At 44.6% G+C, this 21,202-nt stretch overlaps 1 protein-coding gene across 1 annotated transcript in view; it reads left to right on the top strand.

Moving 5' to 3' along the window:
• Positions 1-21,202, top strand: part of LOC102438577 (protein NPAT) — a 57,287-nt gene that overhangs the window by 12,798 nt on the left and 23,287 nt on the right. The window contains exons 2-4 of the mRNA XM_006103556.3: positions 7,323-7,441; positions 14,788-14,848; positions 17,421-17,493. Of these exons, the coding sequence (XP_006103618.1) occupies positions 7,323-7,441; positions 14,788-14,848; positions 17,421-17,493 (253 nt within the window). The remainder of the gene's footprint in view (positions 1-7,322; positions 7,442-14,787; positions 14,849-17,420; positions 17,494-21,202) is intronic.

The raw sequence follows: 21,202 nt of genomic DNA, 5'->3' as shown, positions 1-21,202 counted from the left end.
GGGCAGCTCCTGCATTGAGCGTCTGCCCCCTGGTGGTCATGTATGCATTATAGTGACTAGTTGTTCTGCCGCCCGACTGAAACTGGCTCTCCAGCATCCCCCAAGGTGTCCCAGTTGCGGGAGGGCACAGGCCAACCCAAAGGATCCTACCGGTGCACAATCGCGGCTGGGAAGGACGTGGGAGGTTGGCCAGCCAGGGAGGGACTGCAGGAGGGCTCCAGGGCGTGTCCAGCCTGTCTCGCTCAGTCCCGATTGGCTGGACCCCAGCAGCAAGCAGACCTACCAGTCAGAGCGTCTGCCCTTGGTGGTTAGTGCACGTCATAGTGAGCGGTTGAGCAGCCTTAGCATATCATTAGCATATTACACTTTGATTGCTTGACTGGACACTTAGCATATTAGGCTTTTATTATATAGGATGTCATTCTTCATTTCCTCTTGATTCTTATTCATGTTGGTGAAACTCTCATTCAGCTCCTTTAGAATCTTATTGAAAGGTATGTATTTGTCATCCAGACGTTTGAGCATCCTTATAGCCATTACTCTGAATTCCTTCTCTGACAAATTAATTGCTTCCATTTCATTTAGTTCCTTTTCTGGTGATTTCTCCTTTCCCTTTGGGGTTGTTTCTTTGTCTCCCCATTTTTGCTGTGCCGTTATGTATGTTTTTATGTCTTAGATCCAGCTGCTGTGCCATCCACATTTGTTTTGTTTTGTTTTTATTGTTCTTTGGGAGTGGAGGCGGTAGTCCTAGGTAATTGGTCTTTCAAATATCCTGAGCTGTGTGTTCTAGAGGAGTCCTCTACTTGAGTTATTTGGATTCTCCTGATGTAATTGGGTCTTAAATGTTAGTTTCTCATTCATGGATGTAGTCTCCTTACAGGTTGTTCAACAATGTGACACACCCCGGCCTCATCGTGAAAGCTATTGTGGATGTGCTTGTGAAAGGGGTTGCCTGAGGTCTCATTGGCGTGCATCTAACTGTGGGGTCCCAGAGCCCACGGCAGGGTTGCGGGGATCCCAGGGCTGGCGACTGAGGTAGCGCGACTCTGGCTAATGGTGGTGTGACTGTTACCCAGGTGGAGTCACTCTGTGAATCCCTGCAGAGATCCTGGAACCTGTGTCCGGGGAGGCAGGCGTCCTGGAGGCTGCTGCTGAAGCAGTGTGGGTTTGGCAGGAGAAGCGTGCATTCCGAGGCTTACCGAGAGGTCCAGGAGCCAAGGCGCTGGTAGCTCAGGATCTGCAGCTGAAGCAGCGGGCTTGGCAGGAGGGCCGCGCACTCTGGGACTCACCGGAGTCATCAGCCAGGGAGGTGGGGACTGCAGGTCTGCAGATAAGGTAGCAGCTCTTTGGCCTGAGTATCTCCACGGTCTGGGACGATGTCCAAGGCCAGTCTGGGTGGTGGTGAGGCTGGGCTCCTAGTCACCCAGCTCTCCCTTGAAGACTGAGTGGTTTCTGAGCCAGGGCTAGGATGCCCCAGCAGCGGTAGCAGGGGCTCCCCATCCAGGAGAGCCCGGTCTGCCAGCCCCCGAGAATCCTGCAGGATCTAACTGTCACACACACACACACACACACACACACACACGTCACACACTCCCTCACACTCCCTCACACTCTCTCCCTCATGCTGTCCTGCTGGCTGCCATCTTAAATCTCTTGAGTTATTTTTATAGTGGTTGTTTAGAGATTAAAATTAATTTAAACCAAAAGCAATCTTTTCTTGATTAGAACCAGCTTGATTTCAATACTATTATAAAAACTTTGCTTGATGTAAGGAGGCTTGACTTGAGGTGGTAAACACAATACAATATGAAAATGTTGTATTATAGAATTGTATACCTAAAACCTATATAATTTTATTAACCAATATCACCCTCAATAAATAAATAACCAAGCAAACAAACTTTGCTCCTATATGATGCCATTTTCTTCTCACGCCTTTTTGCTGTTAGGGTGATATAAGTTACCTCTTTATATATTGTATGTCCATTGAAACCGATGTGTAATTATTGCTGTATGCAGTTATCTTTTAAAGCAGAGGAGAAAAAATTTACAAAAAATCATTTTTACCCTTTTATATTTACCTATGTAGTTATCTTGACAGTATTCGTTATTTTTTAATGTGAATTTGATTTACTGTCTAGTGTCATTTTATTTTAGCCTGAAGGACTAAGTTCCTTTAATATTTCTTTCTCTCCTTTTTTTTAAAAAAAGAATTGATTTTAGTGAGAGAGAAACATCAATTTGTTGTTTCACTTATGCATTCTTTGGTTGATTCTTGTATGTTCCCCGAAGGGGGATTGAACTAGCAACCTTGGCATATCAGGGCAATGCTCTAATCAACCCTACCTAGCCATAGCCCTTTAATATTATTTATAGGGCAAGTCTGATAGCGAGAAATTCTCTATTGTTGTTTTTTAGTCTGGAGGTATCTTAATTTCTTTATTTTGAAGGAGTTTTGCTAGATTCTTGGTTGACTATTTTTCTGTCAGCACTTTGAATATGTCATCTCACTACATCTGGCCTTTGTGGTATCTAATGAAAAAAATTAGCTGTTAATCTTATTGAGGATCCCTTATATGTGATGAACTGCTTCTCTTTCTACTTTCAAAATTTTCTTTGTTTTTTGACAGTTTAATTATGATTGTGTCTTGGTTTGGATCTCTCTTGAGTTATCCTACTTGCAGTTTGTTGAGCTTCCTGTATAAGTAGATTAATGTGTTTCATAAAATTTTGGATGTTCTCAGGTACTGCTGCTTCACATATTCTTGCTGTGCTTTCCTTCTGGGACTTCAATTTACTATCTCCCATAGGTCTCTCAGAGACTGTTCCCTTTTCATTAGTCTTTTCTTATGTCTGTTCCTCATACTGGATGATCTCATTTGTCCCTGTTAAAGTTTACTGATTCTTTCACCTGCCTTCTCAAATCTGCTGTTGAGCCCCTTCTAGTAAATATTTCATTTCAGTTATACTTTTCACTTCTAGAATTGCTACTTGTTTTTTCTTAAAATTTCTACCCTTTATTTCTTTTTGATGAGACATTTTTATAATTTCCATTAGATATTTAATCCTGGTTTTTTTCGTTCTCCAAAGTTATTTTAAATAACTGATTTAAAGTCTTAAGTCTAGCCCTGGTTGGTTTTGCTTAGTGATTAGAGCATCAGGCCTGCAGACTAAAGGGTTTTGGTTTCAATTACTGGTCAGAGGCACATACCTCGGTTGCATGTTCCATCCCGGGCCCCAGCCATGCAGGAAGGCAGCCAGTCAATGTCTGTCTGTCTGTCTGTCTGTCTCTCTCTCTCTCCCCCCCCCCACCCCCACCCCCACTCTAAAATTTCAGTGGGAAAAATATCCTTGAATGAAGATTAACAAATAAGTAAGTAAATAAATAAATAAATAAATAAAGTATTAAGTCCAGTGTCGTGGCTGGCTTAACGGTAGAGTCTATTACCTGCACCCACCTGTGCGCCCCCCCCCCCCCCCCCCCCCCCGGCATAGATGAGCCATATTTTCTTATTTTCCCCGATGGATAAAAATTTTTTGGTAAAAATTGGCCACTTTAAGTAATGTGACAATTGTAATCAAAATTTTCTCCCTCCCCTATGTTTATTGCTCATTATTGTTGTTTTAGCACTTGTTTGTTTAGTTCCCTGAGCGAATTTTGTTGTAAAGTCTATATTTTTTGTAGTTTATTTTCTTTGATTTGGCATTAAATATGTGTTTAATGCCAATATGTAATTAAATATGTGTTTTCCGATGGTCTTAGGTGACCCCTGTGAAAGGGTCATTCGACCCCTCCCCTCCAAAGGGGTCGCAACCCACAGGTTGAGAACTGCTGCTCTCAGGACTTCTCTCCATCTTTTCTGTTTTATGGTGTTTTGTTTAGCTTATTGTTTGTCCCAGCCTTCTTCTATGTCACAGGCAGCTGTGGTGTTAAACAGTTCCTTCTGGCTATTTTAAGCAAACACCCCCAAGGGGAAGATTGTTTGCACTGAATGAGCACTGATTCAATTCAAAGACAAGCTGTACAAGTTGGGTTTACAGGGAGTTGTCACACAGGTCAAATCATGGCAGTTTCTGGGAATGGGGCTTTGGAAAACTTGCTTCACTGACTGCTAGGCTGATGGTTTTCACAATGATGGCAGCTTGTTTATTTTCAAGTATACTACTAAGCTGGGGAAATGGGTATAGAAATAGAGCAAGTTAAAATGCCACAATGTTCACTATACTTAGTAACATTTAGCCATTTAAAAAAATAAATGCTCCCAGATTTTTACAACACTGATTGTTTTTGAGAGTTCTGTAAAAGTTGATTTTGATATTTTGTGCCATTGTTCTCATATGCTTTTATGGTTGAGGGGATTTTCTTGAGGTTCTCAGCCCACGAATCTTAATGAAACCACTCAGAATGTAGAGGTTTAAAATGAAAGCCATGGGAAGTGATTGAAGGGCTTTATACAAAAGAGTGATTTAACCAGATTTGATCCACAAGTCAAGGCAAGTGTGATTGATGCCTTATAGATGAATCATCTTGAGTCCTCAAGGATTTAGGTGATTTTTCCCCCTGAAATACCAATGTTTATTTTAACAATAGAATAAGAAGCATGTTTCCTGGTCTTCAGTGTTCCTTTTGTACTATATTATTTTTAGTGCTTAGTTTAGTTACACCTTAGTAATTCTAAGAAACAACAGAACAAGGATAGGCTGCTAGTCGGGACTGATAAACTATTCATATGTGTAAAACTACCAAACACTGGTTCATAATACTGTTCTGTGAATGTCAGTTATGTGTGCTATTTGTTGAAATAATTAATGCTTTGATTTTCAAGGGGCAAAAAAGAAAAACAGGGTGCCTTTCTTACCTTGCATGACAAATTAGTTATTTTGTTCCATTTTTTTCTTAAACAATTAGACCAGCGGTTCTCAACCTGGGGGTCAAACGACCCTTTCACAGGGGTCGCCTAAGACCATCGGAAAACACATATTTAATTACATATTTTTGTGATTAATCACTATGCTTTAATTATGTTCAATTTGTAACAATGAAAATACATCCTGCATATCAGATATTTACATGACGATTCATAACAGTAGCAAAATTACAGTTACGAAGTAGCAATGAAAATAATTTTATGGTTGGGGGTCACCACAACATGAGGAACTGCATTAAAGGGTCACGGCATTAGGAAGGTTGAAAACCACTGCATTAGACAAATGTTGAAGTTTACAAGTAAATAGCAACATTGGAGAACGTAGATTTTTTCATAATTTAGTATGTTACTTTATACCATCTACTGACCTAGTCAAGATGATGTATGCATTCCGGGGTTGGGGACATAGGGTCTGTGACTCACTGTGGGTTCTTGGCTTTGGACAGGATAGAATTAAAAATGAGCCAGCATAGAGTTTAAAGTGAAAGTAAGTTTATTGGTGAAGCAGTGAGATAAAGAATAGGCTACTCCATAGATAGAGCAGTACCCTTTAGAAAAATTTGCTTTCTTTATTGAGGTTCATTTAATCGGAAGTACGGTATTCTCTGAGGGGGAGAAATATTCAGGATCTTCCCAGGAAAGGGATGGAGACTTTTCAGAGGAGCTCCAGTGGACATATTGTATCCGTATATGGGCTTTCCGTTTCAGATAATGGAGGCATGATGTGTGGTTTAGCATGCTGATGTATTACAATTTATAATGATAAAAGCATAATATGCAAATTGACTGAATGACCGAGCAGCAGAATGACTGTCCAGACGACCATGCTATGACACGCACTGAGCCAGGCCAGGCAGGTACAATGCGATTGGTCGGGGGGTCCCACATCGCCCCACGATCGCCCCGCAGAGGGAAACCCAAGCCACCCTCTGTGGGGCAATCGATGAGGGGGCTCTGTGATAGATTGTCCCGCAGTGGGAGGCCCAGGCTACCTGGCCGGCGGTGCTGCAGCAGGTGGGCAGGGCCTCCCTGTGCTGCGCTATCGATCACCCCGCAGAGGGAGGTCCAGGCCAGCCAAGCGATTGCACCCCACTCATGTCGCCCTCAGAGGGAGGTGACCAGTGGCAGGGGTTGGGGGGGACAGTGCCGCACAGATGGCAAGCAGTGCAGTGGCGGGACAGGGCCAGCTGCTGGCAGCCAGGGAAAAGAAAACCCCAATAGGCCCTGATCGCCGGCCAGACCTAGAGACTCTACCTAAGGGGTCCTGGATTGCAAGGGGGCGCAGCCGGGGCTGAGGGACACTACCACCACCCCACCCCCCCCACCCCCCCCCCTGCCACATGCATGAATTTCATGCACCAGGCCTCTAGTCCTATATAGTAAAAGTGTAATATGCAAATTGATCCTAAAGGGGGAACCACTGGTCACTATAACGTGCACTGACCACCAGGGGGCAGACACTCAATGTAGGAGCTGCCCCCTGGTGGTCAGTGCACTCCCAAATGGGGAGCTCCGCTCAGCCACAAAGCAGGCTGATGGCTGTGAGCACAGTGGTGGTGGCAGGAGCCTCTCCTGCCTCCTCAGCAGTGCTAAGGATGTCTGACTGCGGCTTAGGGGAGCGGGCCTAAGCCACAGTCAGACGTCCCCCCCTAGGGCTCCCGGGCTGCCAGTGGTTATGTCTGACTGCCAGCTTATTCCCGATCCCCTGGAGAGTGGGCCTAAGTTAGCAGGTGGACATCACCCGAGGGGTCCCAGACTGAGAGAGTGAACAGGCTGGGCTGAGGGACTCCCCCCCACCCCACCCCCAGCCCCCGAGTGCATGAATTTTCATGCACCGGGCCTCTAGTGAGTGTATAATGATGCTAGAGGTTACCCTTAGGTAAAATTAGCCCCCATGTTGGACCCAGCAGGGATTCTGCAGATTTTAAGTCATAAATCCAGTAGGGGGTGGTCTTGTTGATAGTTCCTGTAGCTTTTATTGATTGCAACTGTTTTACCACATACCTTATCTAAAATATGGAGATTATGGTACAGAAAAATATTATTTCTTTATGTTAGTTATTTATAACTTTATTGATTCTTCTGCAGGCATTACTGTGCAGTCATTACACTTTATTAAACACCTTATTTTTCTAGTTTATCTAGAGTTTTCCCCATTAAACAGCCATGTATTTTACGAATTTTACTTTATGGTAGCACAAACTGCTGTTTCTGAGCAAGGCTGTAGAGTCCCAGCACATTCCATTTGTGATATGAACCTCCTCTAGGTTGTGTGTCTGTGTGTGTATGTATTTATGTATATGTGCCTAATAGGGGGCTCTAACATTTTTAACAGCAGTTTTCTTAAAAGTGCAGAATTGACTATAATTACCTAAACTTTTATTTTTCACTTAGGTTACTTACAACAGGAAAACCTCACTTCTACCTGCCAGACTTTCATTTTGGAAAGTTCACATTTAAAAGAATATGCAGAACACTGTACAGATGAAGGTTTTATCCCAGCCTGTTTACTGGTAAGTGATTTCTTTTTTAATGGAAATATTTCATCATTGACCAACACAAGAGATTATACACACAATCTTAAAATCAGCTCATCCTCAAAATCAAAATTGGCAGAAACTTGATAGTTTGTATTCATGCGTAATTGAAAAAAGCCCAAAGCATGCCAGCTCTTCTTTCACACATTTATGCCAAAGCTGGTAAATGAATTACAACTTTGCCTTTGAAAATCAGTTTCAAATTGATACCTTCATTTCTAATTATATTCACTACAGATTGTCTGAGGCTTAGAGTGGAACCTCAGTTTTCTAACTGTTACTGGACAAACAATGGGTCTATGCTACCTGTCATTATTCGAGCCAATTAAGCAGAGACAGGGTTGAATCATATATGAGCATTTATTCCAACACTGCAGGCCGGCCATATGGGAGAGCAGCAGGTTATCCACAAAAATCGGCTCTCCAGCCTACCATAAGCCAGCTGCTTATATAGGCATAAGTATAAAGGAAAAGTAGGCAAAAGGGCAGTTTACAGATATGCAAAAGAACTGGGGATCTTCAATGGGCTTAGTGATATGCAAGGGCTGGGGTTACATGTACCAAATTAATAGGTAAGCAGACTGGAGATTTGCAATGGCCTGACGGTATGCAAAAAGAGCTGGGGATCTTCAAAGGGCTGGTGATTTTGGTTTCTGTGACAAATCTTTGTTAATTTTTCCATAATAATAGGCAGCCCCAAATGGGGAAGAAGGGCTGCATCTCTAGGTCAGCTCTAGCCAGCATAGAATGTGCCTTCTTTAATCAGAATAAAACAGTCATGGTTAACAGCATGATTAATATTTCTTACAATACTGGCTAGTTCCCCAACATCCTATTTCTGCCCCCTTTCATAACTTAATTTATTCTGGAAGGCTGTGCAAGAAGTGATTTGTTCAAAAAATGGAATCATATTTTCTAATTAGAAATAATGTAAATTGATTCATTTGTTTCAGACCCCCAAATGATTCCCTGTTTTAACCTTTCTTATATACAGTACATGTCTAATGTATTATTTAATCTATAAACACTTATTAAATTTATTGAACCACCTCCTTCCTACTAGCCTTAAATCCCTTTCAGCACTCATTCCAGGAGTGCAGCATCTTCGCTTTTTCACATATCACTGCCTCCAAAATGCTTTTGGTTTATCCAAACCAACAGCAGTTTTTTTTTATCTCTTCTCTTGCCTGTGATCATTGTTTCTTTCATGCTCTTAGCAACATTAGCACTCTTGATGGCCTCTTTGTGTTTTAAAATTGTGCTAATTGTCCATTTCTGCCAGCAACAAAAGCAGAAAGAAAACACATATTCACAGCACAATTTCCTCAGGTTAGCAAGGCAGGATAGCTATAAACTGACTCATACTGGCCTATTCTCTCCTTTGTGCAATCTAAGAGACACTTTTTGTCAAGCTGATGTATCATAATGAAAGGGTTGTCAGGTTGAGAACTGAAGGTTAAAATGGACACATTTTTCCCCTGAACAACTTGGTCTAGAACTGAATTGTTCAAGATGGGAGACATTCGAAAACCAAGGTTTAACTGTACTTGTTTCCTTCCTATTATGGATTGAATATTTATGCCCCTTCAAAATTCATTATGTTGAGACCCTAACCCCCAGTGTGGTGGTATTTGGGTATAGGACCTTTGGGAAGTAATTAAGTGTAGATTAGATCATGAGGTTGGGACCCTCCTAATGAGATTAGTGCCTTTATGAGAAGTATAAAGGGAGAGATCTTTCCATGTGCACACAACAAGAGGGCAGATGTCAACAAACCAGTAAGTTGGTTCTCACCAGGAACCAAATCACCCATCACTTTGTTCTTAGACTTTTCAGCTTCAACAACAGTGAGAAGTAAATGCTATTTAAGCCACCAGGTCTGTGGTATTTTATAACAGCCCATCCTTTTCTATTTTGTTGCTTGCTTCAGACCAATATAAAACAGGTATTTTGATATCTTCTTGTCACCACTAGACCAACAGAGCGTCATTTGGTATTGAATGGATATATTCTGGAACTACATTATTTGAGATGATATTTTGTCATTTTATTATAAACATAGCTTCTTTTATTCATTTCATTTGTCACAACATGTTTATCTTTGGAGGAAATGTAAATCTGCAAACCTGCTAGAGCAGTGGTCGCCAACCAGTGGTCCGCGGACCATTAGTGATCCTTGAGGTCCAAAAGGTTGGTGACCACTGTGCTAGAGTTTAGTAAGGTCACAGGATGCAAAATACACAAAAGTTCATCATATTTCTTTATAACCATAACTAGAGGCCTGGTACGCAATTCGTGCACTGGTGGAGTCCCTCAGTGTAGCCTGCGGGGATCAGGCTAAAACCAGCAGTCCAAGGCCGCCTGCCGCTCCTGCCTGCTGCTCTGCTCATCCTGGCCCCGCTGCACCTGCCACTGCCGCTGCTCGGTGGGCTCGCTGCGGTTTCTGGGCTGCGGCGGCCAGCCATGAGCCCTACATCTGGTGCCCATCCATCAGCTGAGCAGTGCTCTCACTGTGGGAGCTCACTGAGCACCAGGGAGCAGCTCCTGCATTGAGCGTCTGCCCCCGGAGGTCAGTGTGCTTCATAGTGACAGGTTGTTCAGTCGCTTCGGCTTTTATATGTATAGATAAACCATTAAAAACTGAATTTTATTTTTCAGTTACAGTTTACATTCAGTATTTTTTTGTGTTAGTTTTGGATGTGTAGCATAGTGATTAGATGATTACATACTTTACAAAGTGTTGCCCCCAGTATTTTCAGTACTCATCTGGCACCATACATAGTTATTCAATATTATTGACTATAATCTCTTCAACTTTTTCACCGACTCCCCCATTGCAATCCATCAATCTTTTCTCTGTATCTATGAATGTATTTCAGGAAATTGAATGTTTTTAAAACAAAATTTACAATAGAAACAAAGGAAAATAATATACTTAAGTAATAAATCTAACAAAAGTATATAGAATCTGTATTCTAAAATCTACATGAAAGAAATAAAAACTTGAATAAAAGGAGACATATACTGTGTTCATGGATTGGAAAGCATGTTGTCAATTCTCCCCATTTGATCTATAGATTCATTACAATCAAATCTCCACAGGCTGCCCTGGCTTGTATTGTTCAGTGGGTTGGAGTTTTGTCACATACACCAAAAAGTGGCAGGTTCAATCCTCAAGTTAGAGCACATTCGGGAGGCAACCAATCGATGCGATTTGCTAATTTGTTGAGAATTTTAGCATCTATGTTCATCAAGGATATTGGCCTGCAATTCTTTCTTTGTAATGTCTTCATCTGATTTTGGAATTAGAATAATGCTGACCTCATAAAAAGAGTTTGGAAGTGTTCCTTCCTCTTGGATTCTCTGAAATAGTTTGAGGAGTATAGGTGTTAGTACTTCTTTGCATGTTTGGTAAAATTCCCCTGTGAAGTCATCCAGACCTGGGCTTTTGTTTGTTGGGAGTTTTTTGATTACTGCTTCTATTTCATCAGTTGTTCTTGGCCAATTCAGGTTTACTGATTCCTCCTGATTCAGTTTTGGGACATTACATTTTTCTAAGAATTTGTCTATTTCATCCACATTGTCCAGCTTGTTGGCATATAGTTGTTCATTGTATTTTCTTACAGTCCTTTGTGTTTCTCTGGTGTCAGTGGTTACTTCTCCACTTTTGTTTCGATTTTATTTATTTGTGTCCTCTCTATTTGTTTCTTGAAGAGTCTGGCTTACGGTTTATCAGTTTGGTTTATCCTTTCAAAGAACCAGTTTGTGGTTTCATTGATTTTTTTATTGTTCTTTTAGTCTACTACTATTTCTCCTCTCATCTTTATTATGTTCTTCCACTTACTCTGGACTTTTTTTTGGAGCTTCTGCTTCCTGGTGGTCAGTGCACGTGATAGCGAGGGGTTGAGTGGCCTTAGCATATCATTAGCATATTAAGCTTTGATTGGTTGAACGGCCAACCAATCGACTGGACACTTAGCATATTAGGCTTTTCTCTCATTTTTGATTTTTTATAGAGAGGAAGGGAAAGAGAATAGAGAGTCAGAAACATCGATGAGAGAGAAACATTGATCAGCTGCCTCCTGCACACCCCCTACTGGGGAAGTGCCTGCAACCAAGGTACATGCCCTTGACCGGAATTGAACCTGGGACCCTTGAGTCCGCAGACCGATGCTCTATCCACTGAGCCAAACCGGCCAGGGCAGCATATTAGGCTTTTATTATTATACTAGAGGCCCGGTGCACGAAATTCGTGCACTGGGGGATGGGATTTCCTCAGCCAAGCCTGCCCCTCAGTCCGGGAGCCCTCAGTGGATGTCCTACTGATGGCCACAGTCTGGCAGCAGAGGCTTGGTGCAGGCGTCCCCGTGTGTGTGTGTTTGTGTGTGTGTGTGTGTGTGTGTGTGTGTGTGTGTCTGCTGGAGCCTGCCCCCAGCCCCGCCACATAGGCTCCGAGCAGTTGCCGTGTGTGTGTGTGTGTGTGTGTCCACTGGTGGTCTGCTCCCAGCCACATTGGAAGCTCAGAGTAGGCGGTGTGGGTGTGTGTGTGTGTGTGTGTGTGTGTGTGTGTGTGTGTGTGTGTCTCTCTCTCTCTCTCTCTCTCTCTCTGCTGGGGGCCTGCCCCCAGTCACACCCTGGAGGCTTGGAGCAGGCGCCCCTCTCTGTTGATCTCTCAGGTTCCTGGCCTCCACTGCATCTTGTACTCTCCCTTGAGCTGTGGCCAGCGTGGGGCGCCCTTTCCTGCTGTGGGATTGCATGAGCGATCCCATGGGCAGGCAGGTGCACACGGGGGCTGGCTGCAGGCCGCCCTTTCCTGCTCTGGGATCACAGCTGCGACACAGGGGCTGGCTACAGGCCGCCCTTTCCTGCTGTGGGATCACCGTGGCGACCCAGGGGCAGGCGCACATGGGGGCTGGCTAGAGGCCGCCCTTTCCTGCTCCATGATCTCCGGGGCGATCCCATGGGCAGGTGCACACGGGGGCTGGCTAGAGGCAGCTCTTTTCTGCTCCGGGATCCTAGTGGTGACCCAGGGGCAGGCGCACACAGAGGCTGGCTGCAGGCCGCCCTTTCCTGCTCTGTGATCACTGTGGCGACCCAGGGGCAGGCAGGTGCGCACACGGAGGCTGGCTGCAGGCCCCCCTTTCCTGCTCCATGATCGCCGCAGTGATCCCACGGGCAGGCGCACATGGGGGCTGGCTAGAGGCCGTCCTTTCCTGCTCTGATCTCCGCAGCGATCCCACGGGCAGGCGCACATGGGGGCTGGCTAGAGGCCGCTCTTTCCTGCTCGGGGATCGCAGCAGTGACTCAGGGGCAGGTGCACACAGGGGCTGGCTGCAGGCTGCCCTTTCCTGCTCTGTGATTGCTGGGGCGATCCCACGGGCAGGCGCACACGGAGGCTGGCTGCAGGCCCCCCTTTCCTGCTGTGGGATTGCAGTGACGACCCAGGGACAGGCACACACGGGGCCTGGCTGCAGGCCGCCCTATCCTGCTCCGTGATCGCTGCGGCGACCCAGGGGCAGGCGCACACAGGGGCTGGCTAGAGGCCACCCTTTCCTGCTCCATGATCTCCAGGGCGATCCCACGGGCAGGTGCACATGGGGGCTGGCTGCAGACCCCCTTTCCTGCTGTGGGATCACAGGCGCACATGGGGGCTGGCTAGAGGCAGCCCTTTCCTGCTCAGGGATTGCCGTGGCGACCCAGGGGCAGGCTCACACTGGGGCTGGCTAGAGGCCGCTCTTTCCTGCTCAGGGATTGCAGCGGCGACCCAGGAGCAGGCGCACACAGGGGCTGGCTGCAGGCCCCCTTTCCTGCTCCGTGATTGCCGCAGTGATCCCACGGGCAGGCACACATGGGGGCTGGCTGCAGGCCGCCCTTTCCTGCTCCATGATCGCAGCGGCTGACGGGCAGCAGTCGCCCCGCCAATGCCGGATCTCCCGGGAGAGAGCCGGTTGGGGGCCTGGCCCTCGGTCAGGTCGCACAGGGGTCACCCGCCATCAGGGTCACAGATAGCAGGCCCGGATGGTGGCAGGGCAGGCAGAATAGCGCTGTCCCATCCTGCCTGCAGTATGCAAATTAGCCGCCATCTTTGTTGGCGGTTAACCGCCATCTTGGCTGGCAGTTAATTTGCATATTGCCCTGATTAGCCAATGGGAAGGGTAGCGGAGGTACGGCTAATTACCATGTTTCTCTTTTATTAGATAGGATAGGACTAGAGGCCCAGTGCACGAAATTTATGCCTTTAGGGATTTCCCTCAGCCTGATCTGCACCCTCTCGCAGTCCGGCAGCCCTTGGGGGATATCTGGCAGTTGGGCATCCTTAGCACTGCCACGGAGGTGGGAGAGGCTCTTGCCACCGTTGCTGCACTTGCCAGCTATGAGCCGGGCTTCTGGCTGAGCGGTGCTTCCGCTGTGGGAGCGCACTGACCACCAGGGGGCAACTCCTGCGTTGAGCATCTGCCCCCAAGTGGTCAGTGTGTGTCGTAGCGACTGGTTGTTTTGCTATTCGGTCATTTTGCATATTAGCCTTTTATTATATAGGACTAGAGGCCCAGTGCACGAAATTTGTGCACAGGGGTCCCTCAGCCTGGCCCACACCCTCTCGCAATCCGGGATCACTGGCTCCTAACCATTCACCTGCCTGATCACCCCTAACCACTCTACCTGCCTGCCTGATCACCCCTAACCACTCTACCTGCCTGCCTGATTGCCCCTAAACACTTGCCTGCCAGCCTGATCACTCCTAACTGCTCACCTGCCTGCCTGATCATCCCTAACTGCTCGTCTGCCTGCCTGATCGCCCCTAACCACTCTGCCGGCCTGCCTGATCGCCCCTAACCGCCTCTGCCTCAGCCCCTGCTGCTGCAGCTTTGTCTGAAAGGAGGTCCGGAATGACATCTGGAAGGTCATTCAGCTGTCTGGTCTAATTAGCATATTACACTTTTATTATTATAGATAGCCAAGATCTGGAAGCAGCCCAAGTGCCCATCAGTAGATGAGTGCATAAAAAAGCAATGGGATATTTACAAAATGGAATACTCTGCAGCTATATAAAAAAAGCATGGATGAGCGATGTGAAATAAGCCAGTCAGAGAAAGATAAATACCATATTATTTCACTAATATATGGAATCTAATGAAAAAATAAACTGCAGATTTTTTGCAGCCCCTAATTTGAGTGACTTTTCATTTTAGATGATCTGCTCTTTATACTTTCTTTATCAGTTACTCTGCAATCCAGATATTTTATTAACTTTTATATAGCAAAATGTTTCATGGTAGGAAATTATTGGTCGTTTTGGTAATGCTTGATCTTTTCCTTTTCAGTCATTATTTGGAAAAAACTTGACAACAATTTTGAATGAGTATGTAGCTATGAAAACAAAAGGTAAGTATCCTCGTTCAGGGATTTTTTTGGTTTGTTTTACAAAGTACTTAATCTGTTTTCATTACAAATGCTTTTTAAAGGATAATAACGCCTTATAAAAACCGTAAAACTTGTCTCAGTTACAATGAGATAAATTTTACTGGGAAATGCATAATTAATAGTTTGTGTTTATATAGAGTGGTAAGTAACTTACAAATCTGTTAGCATATGTAATAAAAAAATAATTTTTTAAAAAGCTATAGAATAAAACTCTACTCTGGGTATCTACCCTGGTGAATATGTTATGTGTTATAAAATTTCAATCTAATATTTTAATTTTAAGTTTGTAGTGTAAATCTGGACACAGGAACCAGTCATAAAATTCTGGCTTTTATTGATCAGAATAAAAAAGAATCTTTCCTAAATTAATGTTTTAGGCAGAAAGTTAAAATTGTTTATTCTCTAATATTTATTATTTCTGTAGCTTACAACATTAACAAAAGAATTGGCAATAAAAAGTTTTTAGCATAAAATGATAACATATCAAAAGAAAATTAACTTAACATGTAATGAGTATTGTCTGTATTCAGCATTGTGCCTAGATGCTTCCTAACGTTTTATCTTAGTCCTTAAAGTAATTCAGTGAGAGCCCAGCCTGCATGGCTCAGTGGTTGAACATTGACTAATGAACTAGGAGGTCATGGTTCGATTACTGATCAGGGCACATGCCCGGATTGCGAGCTCAATCCCCCAGTGGGGGTGTGCAGGAGGCAGCTGATCAATGATACTTTCTCCTCATGATGTTTCTCTCTCTGAAATCAACAAAAAATACATATTTTACAAGAAAAGAAATAATTCAGTAAGAGATTATTTGTTTCAACCTATTTTTAAGTATTAGAAAACTGAGGGTTAGAGAAGCCAGATAACTTTTCCAGGATTACAAAACTAGAAATTGCAGAAAGTGGTAACTGTTCTGGAAGTTCAGGGTCTGAATCTCATTTCTAATTCTTCAAGAAGGTTTCTTGATCTTTCTGCCAACATTTTTTTCCCCCAAGTTTCTTAACTATCATATAGGAATATTTAGAGTGTAAATGACATCAGAAACAATATGTGATTGTAATACAAGGGTTTATATCCCACTTTTATGTTGAATAGCTTCCTCTGGTTTGAGTTTTTATAAATATACTAGAGGCCCTATGCATGAAATTAGTGCACTCAGGGGGTGTTCCTCAGCCCGGCCTGTACCCTTGCACGGTCCTGGAGCCCTTGGGGGATGTCTGACTGATGGCTTAGACCCGCTCCCCACAGGGAGCAGGCCTAAACTGGCAGTCGGATATCCTTAGCGCTGCCATGGCCGCTGCACTCGCCAGCCGTGAACCCTGCTCAGGGCTTCTGGCTGATCGGCGCTCCCCCTGTGGGATTACACTGACCACCAGGAGGCAGCTCCTGAGTTGAGCGTCTGCCCCCTGGTTGTCAGTGCACATCATAGCAACCAGTTGTTCTGCCATTCAGTCGATTTGCATATTAGCCTTTTATTATATTGGATGGGAAAGATTTTAAACATCTTATGAGTTTCCCATCATTATAGCTTTAGAGCACATCCTAAAAAAGACATTCTTAGGAATTTGCCTGATTCAAAGTATAGTAACTGGTTAAGACTTTTTTTAAGGGTTGCTGAGCAATCACAGTGCTTTGTAAATGAAAATATTAGATGTTGAAAACTAATTTCCATACTCATAGGAATTTTCATAACCTTTACAAATTATTTTAATTCACTTTCAAATATCACATGATGTCAGGTAGAACAGAGATTTAAAAATAGTTTGTCCTTGTCACATGATCTCACTTATATGTGGAATCAAGTAAACAAAATAAACTGACAAATAAAATAGAAGCAGAGGCATGGAAACATGGAACAGACTAACACCTTTCAGAGGGAAGGAGAGAGGTGGGCCAGTAAGAGGTTAACTTACATGCATATATGCATTGCCCAGGGAAACAGACAATAAGGTGGTAAAGGCCTGGAGGGTTAGGGGAGGACATCTGTAATTCTCTCAACAAGAAAGATTAAAAAAATGGTTGTCTTTATTTTTTTTTAATATATTTTATTGATTTTTTACAGAGAGGAAGGGAGAAGGATAGAGAGTTAGAAACATCGATGAGAGAAAAACATCGATCAGCTGCCTCCTGCACACCCCCAACTGGGGATGTGCCCGCAACCAAAGTACATGCCCTTGACTGGAATCGAACCTAGGACTCTTCAGTCCACAGGCCGACACTCTATCCACTGAGCCAAACCCGTTAGGGCCAAAAAAAAATGGTTGTCTTTAATTCAAAGAAGATATAAAATTGATAATCTCTGAAATTAAGCTTCAGAGATTTCACAAATGTCCATTTTCACTCATATTGCATCTGATATTCAATGGCTTAAGGAAAAAAAAGCCATCTCATTATAGTTTCAGTTCCCAGTATAATGTCAACAGCTGAAATAAAAGTTTAACTTTTCTTTATTCATTTTCTCTGTATAGTCAAATTAAATGATAAATTTTTTCCAACTGGGGTTTTTAAAGAAACTTTTTCTCTTATGATTTAGAAACATCAAGTCACGTCCCAGCAATTATGTCATCTCTGTGGAAGAAGTTAGACCACACACTTTCTCAGATCAGGTAATGAAAATCTTATGTAATAAGCTTATCAGAATATATATAATTGAAACGGAATTTTTGGACTGGAACCCGGGTTCTTTGTCTGCCAGAGTTGAAGAATGAATCCATGGACAGAAAGTAATAAGCAAAGGTGGAGATTTATTGAAGAATAAGTACAGGCTCCCATGTGGGGAGAGGGAAAGAGTCCCACAGAATGGACTCCCACGTGGAGCGGGGGAAAGGGTCCCACTGAGTCCCTTTTCCCTATGGCTTATATATGGTGCCTTGGTATCCCCTCTGATTGGTCACTATTCCCTTAGACTGGTTACTATAGTAACTCCTAAGCTCAAAGGTGGAACCTCACATGGGACATGTGAAGTTCTCCCCCGCCCACCCCCCTCACCCACCCCCTCCATCCTTCCTTATTGTTTTCCTATTCCCTTTGGGCTTTCTTCTTCTGGGTGAAGGGCTTCCTTCTCTTTATTTTGTAAATATAGACCTTTTGCTGTTCCCAGCTCCCTCATTCTATGGAAAGTACCTGTTGCAGCTTTTCAGCTCCCCTATTCTATGGAAATATACCTTCTGCTGCTCTGCAGCCCTGTGCTTCCTCCATGGTCCCCTTAATTTCCAAAATTTCTAAAATTTCCTAAAACCTGTCTTTTTCACACACACCCTCCCTAAAATTCCTGTTTCATAATGATTTTGGGATGCAAACATATAAGAATCACTGAGTTTTTTTAAATCTTCTTGTAACCCACCTGGTACATTTATATAACATTGATCTAATTTTGAAATTACTCTAGAGGTTATTGCTACTTCTGTGTCTTTGATTGGAATAACTTGAAATAATTTCATACTTCAATAAAATCCTTAGAAAAGAGGGAATTGAGACTTAGAGAAGTTTAATGAACACTTCCAAGTTCCCATAGCAATTTATAGGCAGATCTCTGGTCAGAATACAGATCTTGAAAGGGCGAAGGCTACGCCCTCTATCTTGCCCCGAATCCTCCATTTTTGGGCTGCAGCCATGTGCTCAGCAAGAAGCTTCTTCCCGGAAGTCCAAGCCTCTGCTAGCCACACCTAGGATTTCTTTAAACTAACTAATGATAATCAAGGGAAGTGCGCACCATAGGTGCGACCACATCCTGTGTAACAAGACACTGACTTGCGCCTGGCCGATCGGCAGGGCCCACAGTCCTCTCTCCTCCCCTTACTCCAACCCCCCTATAAAACCCCTCTACACACAAAGCTCTCTCTCTCTGCCCCAGCTGCTGTGTCGGTGAGTGTGGGGGGAGCTCAAGCTAGCTTGAATAAAGATTCTTATGCTTTTGCATCGGACACGGCTGGCTCCCTGGTGTGGTCTTTTGGGGATCCTGAAATCTGGGCATAACAATCTGATCCCACTCTAGTGTCAATACAAATCTTCTAATCCCAGTCCTTTGTGAATTCCCTTATACAGTTGCATTTCCATTACATTTGCAGAGCATTGATGTGTGGAATCCATGCCCATCTATTTTCCCTCGTAAGGCAGCAACTTGAGTAATAGTACTTCTGAAATCTTCTGTTTTGAGATTTTCACATAGTACTAATTATCTTCTACCTAGGTCAAGTCCTTGGAATGATAACCCCATTGATTTTAATTTTATAAAATCTCTTATTGACTCTAGTATGAAAACCTTACTTTCTTACCCTTTCTCCCAGAGCTACAAGTGAATAGCCCGCTAAAATTCAGCAGAGGCCTCATTTTCCTTCCTCAGTTTAAACTGCTAAACTACTCCAAATGTTTTATATCTAACTGTAACACATCTTATTTGCTAGTCTTACCTTTATTCCCTTTCTTGATGCTTAAATTTTCTTCCTTTGCCAGTAATCTTCAAAGATATTCACAATTTAATTAACACCTATAAATACTTAGAAGATACTGAGATATTTTATTGACTGGGTATTACATATGAAGGAAAGGCCCTTTGCCAGGTATTCCCAAGATTGGTTTGTGTAAATAAAACTACGTATTTGATTCAGTAAGTGGCTCTTGTTGGTAGCGACTTATTTGACAGAATTCTAGGACAGTGGTACAGTGTCTGATTGTTTAACTCCAAATCATAATAAAAGGAGAATCAGCTTGTATTCTGAATTTTCTTATGTGTCTGCCTTATTTTTTTAGAGATTGGATGAAATAATTTCATAGTCATAAATTTGATAAAAGCAGGGCGTCCTTTGAAATCAGCTTTGGTATTCTGAAGTATTTATGTCTGGAGTCATATGTGAAGTCAGAATTTCTCTAGGAAGACACCTCTGAAGTTATGAGAGTAGAGGCCCAGTGCACGAAATTTACGCCCCAGGGGGGCAGGGTTCCTCAGCCCGGCCTGAGCCCCAGCAATCCAGGACCCCTCGGCTAGGGTCCCTAGGCCTGGCCGGTGATCAGGGCCTATCGGGACTTTCCTTCCCCCAGCTGCTGGCAGCTGGTCCCGCCCCCACCGCTGCCACTGCTTGCCATCTATGTGGCGCTGCCCCTCCTCCTCCACCACCGGTCACCTCCCTCTGCAGGCGACAGGCATGGGGTACAATCACTTGGCTGGCCTGGGCCTCCCTTTGCGGGGTGATCACTGGCTGGCCCCACACACCCACCACAGCATCAGTGGCCTGGGCCTCCCTCTGCGGGGCAATCATGGGGTGATGGCGGGGCCCCCCGACCAATCGCATCACACCTGCCTTGGCTGGGCTGGCCTGGTGCCATTGCGTGTCATAGTGTGGTCATCCAGACTGTTGTTCTGCTATTCGGTCGATTTGCATATTACACTTCTATTATTATAGACTAGAGGCCTGGTGCACGAAATTTGTGCGTGTGTACGGTCCCTAGGCCTGGCCTGCAATCAGGGCCATATTCCCCAGCTGCCCACAGCTGGCCCCACACCCCCCACCACCCACCTCTGGTTCCCCATTCACCATTAGGTGATCGGTACCTGACAGCCAGGGGAAGGGACCGAGAGGTCAGTTGTTCCTGCCCACTCACCTGCCCTGCCCCCGCCGCAGGTGGCCATCAGGCGATCAAAGCCTACTGGCCAGGGAAAGGGACCAAGAGGTAGTCAGTGTGCCTCATAGCGACTGGTCCAGCGGTTGTTCTAGTCATTCTGCAGTTAGGGTCAATTTGCATATTACCCTTTTATTATATAGGATAGAGGCCTGGTGCATGGGTGGGGCCCGGCTGGCTAGGGCGAGAGGCCGCAGGGTTTCCTGGCCGGCCCCGCCGCCAGTCAGGTTAGGGGTCCCCGCTGGGGGCATGGCCAGCCTGGGTGAGGGGCTATGTGCAGTTTGCAGGCCGGCCACACCCCCAATTGGAGTGGGGGTCCCCACTGGGGGTCATGGCTGGCCTGGGCAAGGGGCTTAGTTTGCAGGCCATCCACGCCCCCATCAGGGTAGGGGTTCCCGCTGGGGGGCAGAGCCGGCTTGGGCGAGGGGCCGCGGGCAATTTGCAGGCCGGCACGCCCCCAGCTTTGTCAGGAAGGTCATCCGGAAGATGTCCAGTCTATCTGGTCTAATAAGCATAGTATCCTTTTATTAGTACAGTAGGTCCTCGGTTACGTCAGAGTTCCATTCCTATGGCGCGATGTAACGTGATTTTCACCGTAAGTCAGAACCCACCTGCATCACTCATGTGGAGCCCATACACAGCAGTAATGAAATGAAACAGTAAAAATAATTTAAAAGAAGATAACAATTCCTGACCTTT

The sequence above is a fragment of the Myotis lucifugus genome, unplaced genomic scaffold, assembly GCF_000147115.1.
Source record: "Myotis lucifugus unplaced genomic scaffold, Myoluc2.0 scaffold_491, whole genome shotgun sequence".
Taxonomy (NCBI): domain Eukaryota; kingdom Metazoa; phylum Chordata; class Mammalia; order Chiroptera; family Vespertilionidae; genus Myotis; species Myotis lucifugus.
The sequence above is the reverse complement of the archived record's forward strand: the minus strand, read 5'-3'. Positions and strand labels throughout refer to the sequence as shown.